This window comes from Carassius carassius, chromosome 11 (genome assembly GCF_963082965.1).
Source record: "Carassius carassius chromosome 11, fCarCar2.1, whole genome shotgun sequence".
NCBI classification, from domain to species: Eukaryota; Metazoa; Chordata; class Actinopteri; order Cypriniformes; family Cyprinidae; genus Carassius; species Carassius carassius.
Window position 1 is genome coordinate 34661382 of NC_081765.1, and position 14289 is coordinate 34675670.

The 14289-nt window shown below is 44.0% G+C and overlaps 2 protein-coding genes across 3 annotated transcripts in view; one reads left to right on the forward strand and one right to left on the reverse strand.

The window, feature by feature from the left end:
• The window catches only part of LOC132153258 (TBC1 domain family member 8), a 36998-nt gene extending 36433 nt beyond the window's left edge, over positions 1 to 565 (forward strand). The window contains exon 20 of the mRNA XM_059562645.1: positions 119 to 565. Coding sequence (XP_059418628.1) covers positions 119 to 544 — 426 coding nt within the window. The 3' untranslated portion in view covers positions 545 to 565. The remainder of the gene's footprint in view (positions 1 to 118) is intronic.
• Positions 566 to 913: 348 nt separating this feature from the next.
• rpl31 (ribosomal protein L31) lies at positions 914 to 11830 on the reverse strand. 2 transcript variants are annotated; one of them, XM_059561301.1, is made up of 5 exons: positions 11784 to 11830; positions 11173 to 11273; positions 8361 to 8486; positions 2506 to 2618; positions 914 to 984 (listed from the first exon to the last, which is right to left on the reverse strand). In XM_059561301.1, exons 2-5 carry the CDS (start codon positions 11271 to 11273, stop codon positions 953 to 955), a joined length of 372 nt encoding a protein of 123 aa, XP_059417284.1. In that variant the 5' UTR covers positions 11784 to 11830; the 3' UTR covers positions 914 to 952. The 2 variants fall into 2 exon arrangements, with proteins under 2 accessions (XP_059417284.1, XP_059417285.1); XM_059561302.1 differs by lacking the exon at positions 11784 to 11830 and adding an exon at positions 11556 to 11698.
• Positions 11831 to 14289: the final 2459 nt, after the last annotated feature.

Here is a 14289-nt window from a genome sequence, read left to right on the forward strand (position 1 = left end):
GTTGTAATATTTGACTGTGAAATAAAAGTGCAGTATTCCGATGCTATTATTTCTGTCGTACGCATGTCTGTGTGTGCGTAAACGTGTTCTGACCGCTGTGCTGTGCTCTGTCCATCAGCACCAGTTCATCCAGTTCTGTAAGACGCTCTACAGCATGTTTCAGGGCGAGCCGGGCGAGGCCGAGCTCTTCCAGGCCATCGGGATGGTCACCAGCCTCGTGCTGCAGATCGGAGAGGCGGGTCAGAGCGGTCAGAGCCCGAGCGATGAGCACTGGTCAGTCAGCTTCGAGCAGGTGCTGGCCTCTTTACTGACCGAGCAGGTGCTGGTCAACTTCCTGGAGCGGCCCGTCCATCTGAGCGACAGGGTCAGCGCGGCCAAGCCCCGTCAGTATCAGGAGCGCGCCGGCCTGCTGATGATCCAGCACACACACACACACACGAGTGCCCTGACCCAATCCCATGATGCCCTGGGGCGAGCCGGACTTCCCTCAGCCCTGTGTGTGTGTCAGCAGACCTCACTGACCGACAGAGAGAGAGACCTCTGACCGAATCAACAACTCACATGAAGGATTGAATGAATCTGAAGAATATTTACACTGCAGAGACATCAGTATTTCCGTCTTATTCAGTGCACATATCGAATGTGGTGGTTTGAGGATGTTTACACTAGGAGATATCGAGGAGCAGCATGATCTGTGTTAGACACCACATGAGTGATCCTCAGCCCGCTTCACTCTCACACACTGTGACACACAAAGGGTTAATTCAGATCCGCCGTGTCCACTTCTGACCAATCACACAGCAGTTCTGACTCTGAGTAGAGCATTAGATATGAATGAATGAACCAGCACAGCTGATCTGATCTGATGATGTCATCACTCACACTGACGACAAATAAATCATGCACAACAAAATCCTTTTATGTTTTTATTCTGACAAGCATGAAGAGAAACTTAGTTTTCATCCACATTAACCGTCTGAAGACCTGCAAACACAAGAGAGAAGAGTTAGAAGTGCTGAACACACACGAGGAGCATTAACATGCATGTGCTGTGTTCAGTGTGTGGACTCACTTTATCAGAAATATAATCGTTTAATATCAAAATATACAACGTTTTATAAAATCCTAAACTTTACATTTTAGCCTTTAAACCATTAGGAAAATGGTTGAGTCCAAAGTATGAATTATTATATACATTTTAACAATTATCATCAATAAAATATATCCATTAAATAATATAAATTAGAGGTATGCGATAGACAATGAGCTCTCATTTTGTGGGATTTTATCGATGATGAGAAGATATTTTTCTATAGAGTGTGTTATTGTGCTCACAGCTGGCTCCTGAATGATCTTCTTCTGTGGTAAGTTCACAGCAATAATAGAAATGAATCATTTCCAACTAGTTTTATGGCCATTTTTACCTTTAAGCCATGTTTTTCTAAAAGTGTGCACCTTCTTTTGAAAATGAAAAGGTAATGTAAATGTGAAATTAAATCAGCCAGTAGGTGGCAGCAAACCACTGTTAAGTGAATCATTGCGTTTGAACTGAATCATTTACATGAGCGATTCATTCAGAAACCAACACTGTTGTGTTGTTCAGAGATAATAATATTAACTTTATAATATTATCTGAATATTAACTCCTTGTTTACTGAACTGTTGTATAAAATAAATTATTTTGGGGGAAAAAAGTCACTCTTCGTGTGATATTATCTATATGAAATGAAATATACATTTTCTGCCCCACATCTGAAGTATGTGATAATTCTAAATGCATTCATGAGTTTTGTTTGCTTTTCGAGATATACTGGATAATATCAACTTGCACATAGTTAAAACAACAATTGCAATATTACTGCAGGATTCGCACACCCGTATAATTCTTAGATTTTGATAATGCATTATCGATCCACCAGTTCACATCTAAAGCTGTGTGTGTTTGCAGGGTTAAACACAGGTGGACTTCCTCATTGTTCTAAACTCTGAACAAAACAACAGTTGTATTGTAAATGCTCTATTCAATTAAATCGTAACATTAGCCTTCTGAAGTTTAATCCTCACATTCTGCTCTTTCCTTCCCCAAATGTAAGACTTTTAAGACCTGCAGAAACCCTGGACTCAGAATTATGCGTTTCGAACTCGCAACTGACTTTCTCAATTCTGACTTTTCTGAGAATTGTGCGATTACATGCAATTACAAGTTACAAAATCCACATCTGAGAGAGGGGGAAAAGGTATTTTCTTACAATACTTATACTTCGCAATTGTATTTTTATATCCAGTAAATCAGACATCATAACATGCAATTGTGCTTTTATATCCCACAACTGAGAAGAAATAGACAAGTGACTATTTCTCAGAACTATGACGTTTTTCCCCAAGTTACGAGTAAAAATCTCACAATACTGACTTCTCTCGCACTTGTGAGTTTACATGACTCGGCTGAAGAGTCAGACGACCTGTAATCAGAGATAGTGAGGTGTGTTAGTGGTGACCCCTGACCTCTGTGTGTGGTGACAGGGACGTAGGTGACCAGGGTGTACAGCTTGTTCGGGGAGTCCTCGTCTTCATTACGCTTGCGGGACAGACGCACACGCATGCGGTACGGCACATTCCTGCAGAACACACACACACACTATAACACACCCCTGCAGAACACACACACACACTATAACACACTCCTGCAGAACACACACACACACACCAGAACACACACACACACTATAACACACTCCTGCAGAACACACAAACACACTATAACACACACTAACACACTCCTGCAGAACACACACACTCCTGCAGAACACACACACACACTATAACACACCCCTGCAGAACACACAAACACACTATAACACACACTAACACACTCCTGCAGAACACACAAACACACTATAACACACACTAACACACTCCTGCAGAACACACACACTCCTGCAGAACACACACACACACACCAGAACACACACACACACTATAACACACCCCTGCAGAACACACACACACACTATAACACACTCCTGCAGAACACACACACACACACCAGAACACACACACACACTATAACACACTCCTGCAGAACACACAAACACACTATAACACACACTAACACACTCCTGCAGAACACACACACTCCTGCAGAACACACACACACACACCAGAACACACACACACACTATAACACACTCCTGCAGAACACACACACACACTATAACACACCCCTGCAGAACACACAAACACACTATAACACACACTAACACACTCCTGCAGAACACACAAACACACTATAACACACACTAACACACTCCTGCAGAACACACACACACACACCAGAACACACACACACACTATAACACACCCCTGCAGAACACACACACACACTATAACACACTCCTGCAGAACACACACACACACTATAACACACTCCTGCAGAACACACAAACACACTATAACACACACTAACACACTCCTGCAGAACACACACACTCCTGCAGAACACACACACACACACACTATAACACACTCCTGCAGAACACACACACACACTATAACACACTCCTGCAGAACACACACACACACACACACACTATAACACACTCCTGCAGAACACACACACACACTATAACACACTCCTGCAGAACACACACACACACACACTATAACATACTCCTGCAGAACACACACACACACACACACACTATAACACACTCCTGCAGAACACACACACTATAACACTCCTGCAGAACACACACACACACACACACACACACACTATAACACACTCCTGCAGAACACACACACACTATAACACACACTATAACACACTCCTGCAGAACACACACACACTATAACACACACTATAACACACTCCTGCAGAACACACACACACACACACACACACACACACACACACACACACACACACTCCTTCAGAACACACACACACTATAACACACACTATAACACTCCTGCAGAACACACACACACACACACACACACACACTATAACACACTCCTTCAGAACACACACACACTATAACACACACTATAACACACTCCTGCAGAACACACACACACTATAACACACACTATAACACACTCCTGCAGAACACACACACACACACACTATAACACACTCCTGCAGAACACACACACACTATAACACACACTAACACACTCCTGCAGAACACACACACTATAACACACTCCTGCAGAACACACACACACACACACACACTATAACACACTCCTGCAGAACACACACACACACACACACTATAACACACTCCTGCAGAACACACACACACACTATAACACACTCCTGCAGAACACACACACACTATAACACACTCCTGCAGAACACACACACACACACACTATAACACACTCCTGCAGAACACACACACTATAACACACTCCTGCAGAACACACACACACACACACACTATAACACACTCCTGCAGAACACACACACTATAACACACTCCTGCAGAACACACACACACACACACACACACTATAACACACTCCTGCAGAACACACACACACACACACTATAACACACTCCTGCAGAACACACACACACTATAACACACTCCTGCAGAACACACACACACTATAACACACTCCTGCAGAACACACACACACACTATAACACACTCCTGCAGAACACACACACTATAACACACTCCTGCAGAACACACACACACACACACACACTATAACACACTCCTGCAGAACACACACACACACTATAACACACTCCTGCAGAACACACACACACTATAACACACTCCTGCAGAACACACACACACTATAACACACTCCTGCAGAACACACACACACACTATAACACACTCCTGCAGAACACACACACTATAACACACTCCTGCAGAACACACACACACACACACTATAACACACTCCTGCAGAACACACACACACACACACACACACTATAACACACTCCTGCAGAACACACACACTATAACACACTCCTGCAGAACACACACACACTATAACACACTCCTGCAGAACACACACACACTATAACACACTCCTGCAGAACACACACACACTATAACACACTCCTGCAGAACACACACACACACTATAACACACTCCTGCAGAACACACACACACTATAACACACTCCTGCAGAACACACACACACTATAACACACTCCTGCAGAACACACACACACACTATAACACACTCCTGCAGAACACACACACACTATAACACACTCCTGCAGAACACACACACACTATAACACACTCCTGCAGAACACACACACACACTATAACACACTCCTGCAGAACACACACACTATAACACACTCCTGCAGAACACACAAACACACTATAACACACACTAACACACTCCTGCAGAACACACACACTCCTGCAGAACACACACACACACACACTATAACACACTCCTGCAGAACACACACACACACTATAACACACTCCTGCAGAACACACACACACACACACACACACTATAACACACTCCTGCAGAACACACACACACACTATAACACACTCCTGCAGAACACACACACACACACACTATAACATACTCCTGCAGAACACACACACACACACACACACTATAACACACTCCTGCAGAACACACACACTATAACACTCCTGCAGAACACACACACACACACACACACACACACTATAACACACTCCTGCAGAACACACACACACTATAACACACACTATAACACACTCCTGCAGAACACACACACACTATAACACACACTATAACACACTCCTGCAGAACACACACACACACACACACACACACACACACACACACACACACACACTCCTTCAGAACACACACACACTATAACACACACTATAACACTCCTGCAGAACACACACACACACACACACACACACACTATAACACACTCCTTCAGAACACACACACACTATAACACACACTATAACACACTCCTGCAGAACACACACACACTATAACACACACTATAACACACTCCTGCAGAACACACACACACACACACTATAACACACTCCTGCAGAACACACACACACTATAACACACACTAACACACTCCTGCAGAACACACACACTATAACACACTCCTGCAGAACACACACACACACACACACACTATAACACACTCCTGCAGAACACACACACACACACACACTATAACACACTCCTGCAGAACACACACACACACTATAACACACTCCTGCAGAACACACACACACTATAACACACTCCTGCAGAACACACACACACACACACTATAACACACTCCTGCAGAACACACACACTATAACACACTCCTGCAGAACACACACACACACACACACTATAACACACTCCTGCAGAACACACACACTATAACACACTCCTGCAGAACACACACACACACACACACACACTATAACACACTCCTGCAGAACACACACACACACACACTATAACACACTCCTGCAGAACACACACACACTATAACACACTCCTGCAGAACACACACACACTATAACACACTCCTGCAGAACACACACACACACTATAACACACTCCTGCAGAACACACACACTATAACACACTCCTGCAGAACACACACACACACACACACACTATAACACACTCCTGCAGAACACACACACACACTATAACACACTCCTGCAGAACACACACACACTATAACACACTCCTGCAGAACACACACACACTATAACACACTCCTGCAGAACACACACACACACTATAACACACTCCTGCAGAACACACACACTATAACACACTCCTGCAGAACACACACACACACACACTATAACACACTCCTGCAGAACACACACACACACACACACACACACTATAACACACTCCTGCAGAACACACACACTATAACACACTCCTGCAGAACACACACACACTATAACACACTCCTGCAGAACACACACACACTATAACACACTCCTGCAGAACACACACACACTATAACACACTCCTGCAGAACACACACACACACTATAACACACTCCTGCAGAACACACACACTATAACACACTCCTGCAGAACACACACACACACACACACACTATAACACACTCCTGCAGAACACACACACACACTATAACACACTCCTGCAGAACACACACACTATAACACACTCCTGCAGAACACACACACACACACACTATAACACACTCCTGCAGAACACACACACACACACACACACACTATAACACACTCCTGCAGAACACACACACTATAACACACTCCTGCAGAACACACACACACTATAACACACTCCTGCAGAACACACACACACACACACACACACACACACACTCCTTCAGAACACACACACACTATAACACACACTATAACACACTCCTGCAGAACACACACACACACACACACACACACACACTATAACACACTCCTTCAGAACACACACACACTATAACACACACTATAACACACTCCTGCAGAACACACACACACTATAACACACACTATAACACACTCCTGCAGAACACACACACACACACACTATAACACACTCCTGCAGAACACACACACACTATAACACACACTAACACACTCCTGCAGAACACACACACTATAACACACTCCTGCAGAACACACACACACACACACTATAACACACTCCTGCAGAACACACACACACACACACACACTATAACACACTCCTGCAGAACACACACACACACACACTATAACACACTCCTGCAGAACACACACACACTATAACACACTCCTGCAGAACACACACACACACACACTATAACACACTCCTGCAGAACACACACACTATAACACACTCCTGCAGAACACACACACACACACACACTATAACACACTCCTGCAGAACACACACACTATAACACACTCCTGCAGAACACACACACACACTATAACACACTCCTGCAGAACACACACACTATAACACACTCCTGCAGAACACACACACACACACACACACTATAACACACTCCTGCAGAACACACACACACACACACTATAACACACTCCTGCAGAACACACACACACTATAACACACTCCTGCAGAACACACACACACTATAACACACTCCTGCAGAACACACACACACACTATAACACACTCCTGCAGAACACACACACTATAACACACTCCTGCAGAACACACACACTATAACACACTATAACACACTCCTGCAGAACACACACACACACACACACACACTATAACACACTCCTGCAGAACACACACACTATAACACACTCCTGCAGTGAGTCAGTGATTAACTGTGTGGCGGTCAGACCCGCTGCAGCACTGGACACTCACCGGACACCTTTGGCCCACACAGCCTTGTTGAGACGGGTGTCGATGCGGACGTCAGGTGTGCCCATCTCCTTCACCGCGAACTTCCTGATCTCCTTCAGCGCACGAGGAGCTCTCCTCTTGAAGGAGCTGCAGGAGGAGGAGCACAAGAGCAGCGGTCAGTCAACTACAGAGCAGCGGTCAGTCAACTACAGACTACAGAGCAGCGGTCAGTCAACTACAGAGCAGCGGTCAGTCAACTACAGACTACAGAGCAGCGATCAGTCAACTACAGAGCAGCGGTCAGCCAACTACAGAGCAGCGGTCAGCCAACTACAGACTACAGAGCAGCGGTCAGCCAACTACAGAGCAGCGGTCAGTGAACTACAGAGCAGCGGTCAGCCAACTACAGAGCAGCGGTCAGCCAACTACAGAGCAGCGGTCAGTGAACTACACAGCAGCGGTCAGTATACTACAGGGCAGCGGTCAGTGAACTACAGAGCAGCGGTCAGTGAACTACAGACTACAGAGCAGCGGTCAGTGAACTACAGAGCAGCGGTCAGTGAACTACAGACTACAGGGCAGCGGTCAGTGAACTACAGACTACAGGGCAGCGGTGAGTGAACTACAGAGCAGCGGTCAGTCAAGCACAGACTACAGGGCAGTGGTCAGTGATCTACAGACTACAGAGCAGCGGTCAGTGAACTACAGGGCAGCGGTCAGTGAACTACAGACTACAGAGCAGTGGTCAGTGAACTACAGAGCAGCGGTCAGTGAACTACAGACTACAGAGCAGCGGTCAGTGAACTACAGACTACAGGGCAGCGGTCAGTGAACTACAGAGCAGCGGTCAGTCAAGCACAGACTACAGGGCAGTGGTCAGTGATCTACAGACTACAGAGCAGCGGTCAGTGAACTACAGGGCAGCGGTCAGTGAACTACAGGGCAGCGGTCAGTGAACTACAGACTACAGAGCAGTGGTCAGTGAACTACAGAGCAGCGGTCAGTAAACTACAGACTACAGAGCAGTGGTCGGTGAACTACAGACTACAGAGCAGCGGTCAGTGAACTACAGGGAGGCGGACAGTGAACTTCAGACTACAGAGTAGCGGTCAGTGAACTACAGGGCAGTGGTCAGTGAACTACAGACTAGAGCAGCGGTCAGTGAACTACAGACTACAGGGCAGCGGTCAGTGAACTACAGACTACAGAGCAGCAGTCAGTGAACTACAGACTACAGAGCAGTGGTCAGTGAACTACAGACTACAGAGCAGCGGTCAGGAACTACAGGGCAGCGGTCAGTGAACTACAGACTACAGAGCAGTGGTCAGTGAACTACAGACTACAGAGCAGCGGTCAGTGAACTACAGGGCAGCGGTCAGTGAACTACAGACTACAGAGCAGTGGTCAGTGAACTACAGACTACAGAGCAGCGGTCAGGAACTACAGGGCAGTGGTCAGTGAACTACAGACTACAGAGCAGCGGTCAGTGAACTACAGGGCAGCGGTCAGTGAACTACAGACTACAGAGCAGCAGTCAGTGAACTACAGACTACAGAGCAGTGGTCAGTGAACTACAGACTACAGAGCAGCGGTCAGGAACTACAGGGCAGCGGTCAGTGAACTACAGACTACAGAGCAGTGGTCAGTGAACTACAGACTACAGAGCAGCGGTCAGTGAACTACAGGGCAGCGGTCAGTGAACTACAGACTACAGAGCAGTGGTCAGTGAACTACAGACTACAGAGCAGCGGTCAGGAACTACAGGGCAGTGGTCAGTGAACTACAGACTACAGAGCAGCGGTCAGTGAACTACAGGGCAGCGGTCAGTGAACTACAGACTACAGAGCAGCAGTCAGTGAACTACAGAGCAGCGGTCAGTGAACTACAGGGCAGCGGTCAGTGAACTACAGGGCAATGGTCAGTGAACTACAGACTACAGAGCAGCGGTCAGTGAACTACAGACTACAGAGCAGCGGTCAGTGAACTACAGGGCAGCGGTCAGTGAACTACATACTACAGAGCAGCGGTCAGTGAACTACAGGGCAGCGGACAGTGAACTTCAGACTACAGAGCAGCGGTCAGTAAACTACAGGGCAATGGTCAGTGAACTACAGACTACAGAGCAGCGGTCAGTGAACTACAGAGCAGCGGTCAGTGAACTACAGGGCAGCGGTCAGTGAACTACAGAGCAGCGGTCAGTGAACTACAGGGCAGCGGACAGTGAACTTCAGACTACAGAGCAGCGGTCAGTGAACTACAGGGCAGCGGAAAGTGAACTACAGACTACAGAGCAGCGGTCAGTGAACTACAGGGCAGCGGACAGTGAACTACAGACTACAGGGCAGCGGTCAGTGAACTACAGGGCAGCGGTCAGTGAACTACAGACTACAGAGCAGCGGTCAGTGAACTACAGACTACAGAGCAGCGGTCAGTGAACTACAGACTACAGAGCAGCGGTCAGTGAACTACAGGGCAGCGGTCAGTGATCTAGAGTCAAGTCAAGTCACCTTTATTTATATAGCGCTTTAAACAAAATACATTGCGTCAAAGCAACTGAACAACATTCATTAGGAAAACAGTGTCAATAATGCAAAATGATAATTAAAGGCAGTTCATCATTGAATTCAGTGATGTCATCTCTGTTCAGTTAAATAGTGTCTGTGCATTTATTTGCAATCAAGTCAACGATATCACTGTAGATGAAGTGACCCCAACTAAGCAAGCCAGAGGCGACAGCGGTCAGTGAACTACAGAGCAGCAGTCAGTCAGTGATCTAGAGCACAGCGGTCAGTCAGTGATCTACAGAGCAGTGGTCAGTGGTTGAGGGACTCACACGCCGTGGATGCGCTTGTGGATGTTGATGGTGTACTCGCGGGTCACCACCTCGTTGATGGCCGAGCGGCTCTTCTTCTTCTCGCCCTTCTTCGGTGCCATCTGAACACAAACACAATAAACACTTTATATTATAATGAGCTCCGGTCCTACACTCTGATTGGATCAGAGCTTCGTCTGAGTCACGCGATCTACATTAAACACCTGATCACATACAGATCCTCATCTGAGAGGTCATGTCTTCAGACAACAGAAGCTAAAGGAACATTTATAATTCATAATAATGCACTTCAATGGGGAGCAAAAGCTGCTCGGTAGCCAACATTCTTTAGAATCTATTCTTTGAGCAGACACTCGTATTCTGTGAGAGACTCGATCACCTACACTTTATTAGTCTGTCAGCTCGAGGGTCAAACCGGAGCAGAGCGTTACTTCACTGCGACGCGTCACAATGGCCTTTAATCGATCACATCGGCGTTTAGAACGCGACAAAACGCGTCGCAGTGATCGATAACGCGTCCGTGCTCTCGTGTGAGACGCTACGCTAAACTATTAGACATTAATAACACGGATGATGCTGGATTTGTGAAGCGAAAATGGGAAGATGCTTACTCTGTGTGGAGAATGTGGGAAAGGAAGAGCGGTGGATTATGGGTAACATACAAGGCGGGACTCACGTTCACATCCGGGTCATTTGCTCTGTTCGTGTGTGTAAGTGTTTACATCATAGACTGCCGGTTATAGATATATTTTTCTTAGACAATTAATATTACATTTGACAGAACGAACACTACATTATATATTGGTAGTTAAACCTGTTTTTATTTGTGAATGCAGTTTTCGAAGCGCGACTTGGTTTCCGTATTGAACTACATCTCCCATGATTCCGTGCGCCGCGACAGGAAGCGCTCCCGGACAGCGACAGCGTTTACAAGTGGAAGCGAAGATTGATTGAATTTAATATTCTTAAAACATAATCAAAAATATAAAACCTTGGCTTTGACTGTGCTGGGAACTTCATTGATCATTAGTCAGCTAGCAGACGACACCACTCTTTTCCTAAAAGACATTTCACAAATTCCTCCTGCCTTGTCTGAGATTTCAATGTTCTTGAAAGCCTCGGGTTTGAATCTAAATAAAAATAAATGTGAAGTATTAACTATTCATGACCAGTCACAAGCGGTTGTAGCTAATATTCCGATCAAAACTGAAGTTAAGTATTTAGGTATTAGAATTTCCAAAGTAAAAAATTCAAGAGAACTTCTGAACATTGAAAATAATGTGACCAAATCTAAAACTATTTTGAATAGCTGGCATCAGAGGGATCTTTCTATTTTTGGACGCATTCTTTTAACTAAAATGGAAAGTCTTTCCAGACTTATTTACCCTTTGTTTACCGGTGTCGGACAATATGAAAAAAATCAATCAAAATCATTAAAATTTTATTTGGAAAAACAAATATCATTACATTAGGAAAAACGATATAGTGAAATCTCTTCAAGATGGAGGCTTAAATGTGATTGATTTTGAATCAATGAACGGTACCATTAAACTCAAATGGCTGCAGTCTTTTTTGAAAAAATAATAATGGTTTTTGGTTTTCTTTCCCCAAGATGATCTTTGAGAGTGTTGGCGGAATAGATTTTTTACTTAAATGTGATTTTGATATTTCTAAATTACCCCTCAAATTGGCTGATTTTCATAAACCGGCTCTCCAATACTGGAAGATGTTATACAAACATAACTTTTCGCCACATACAACTTCAATATGGAACAACAGATACATTTTGATTAATAGAAAGTCAATTTGTTATAAAGACTGGATGGATCAGGGAGTGTGGTCACTGTTACATTTATTTGACTGCAGTGGTAACCTACTAGGACATAATGACTTTATTGTTAAATAAATGATTTCCCACACAATAGATTCAATATCGGTATTAATACATGTACTTTCTGTCATTTTCAAATTGAAACGGTGGAACATCTCTTCTTTTCATGCGCTCACACCAAATTGTTTTGGTCTACTCTCCAGAATGTAAAACTTTTTTTCCAGTTCTAACTTTTGATATATCAAATATGCTTTTCAGTTGGAAGATAAATCTACAGAATTTAGAAATAATAATCTTCTTTTATTGGCAAAATGTTTTATTCATAAATGTCAGTTTTTGAAAATGTCTCCCATCTTTGAAGCTTTCAAAAACGAGTTAACTTTGTTTAATAGTGCATTGGAAAAATGCATATTTTCTAAAGCCCAGCTGTTAAGAGATTTTATTTTAGTAGTACTTTAATAACTATGTTTAATCTATTTATATGTGCTTGTATTTACGTATTTTATTTCTTTTATTTTATATGTATTTTTATATTTACTTTCTCTTTTTTCATATTTTTATATAAATGTTGAAAAGATTTTTGCTACTCTGTACTGTTCTACATAGCATTTTTCTGTGCTCTGTTATTTTAAATTCTGCACGCCTTGTTGTTTAATAAAGGTTTATATAAAGAAAAAAAAAGATTGATTGAATTCAGATTATCAATCAGAAAGAGTCAAATGTTTGGTATATTAAGCGGTGTAATCGTTCATATAAACGTCAGATCAGTGTCAGAGCGCTCCTCGTCTGTTCTGATTAAATATTCATGAGCTGATAAATGAACTCCTCTCAGGTAAATGTGGTCTGTTTGATGTTTGTTAATCAGAATAAGGTCAGTAATATCTCCAGATGAACTCTTCCTGGACTGAAGCAGCTCAGCTTTACTTGATTCTCCATCAATCATGTTTTAGAGTCTCAAATCTGATCCTCAGGATCTTTTGAGGAGCGTTTTTTTCCAGAAGCTTTACTTTCACTGTTCCTCAGCGGAGGAATGATCTTCACTGTGCTATTAAATGCATCACGTTTAGTGAGAAAGTGACGTGAAACAGCAAAACAGACTCTATTTTTGCAATCAGCACCCAAAATCAGTGAGAGACTCGTATTGATTTCATTGTTGAGGATGATTTCATCAGAACATCTTCACTAGACTGGATAGCACATCCTGACATTATTGTCAAATGAATATTTTCTTGTGTGTCCTGAAGAACCGTCTGGTGTGTGTCTTCCTCCAGTCCCTCATCAGGAAC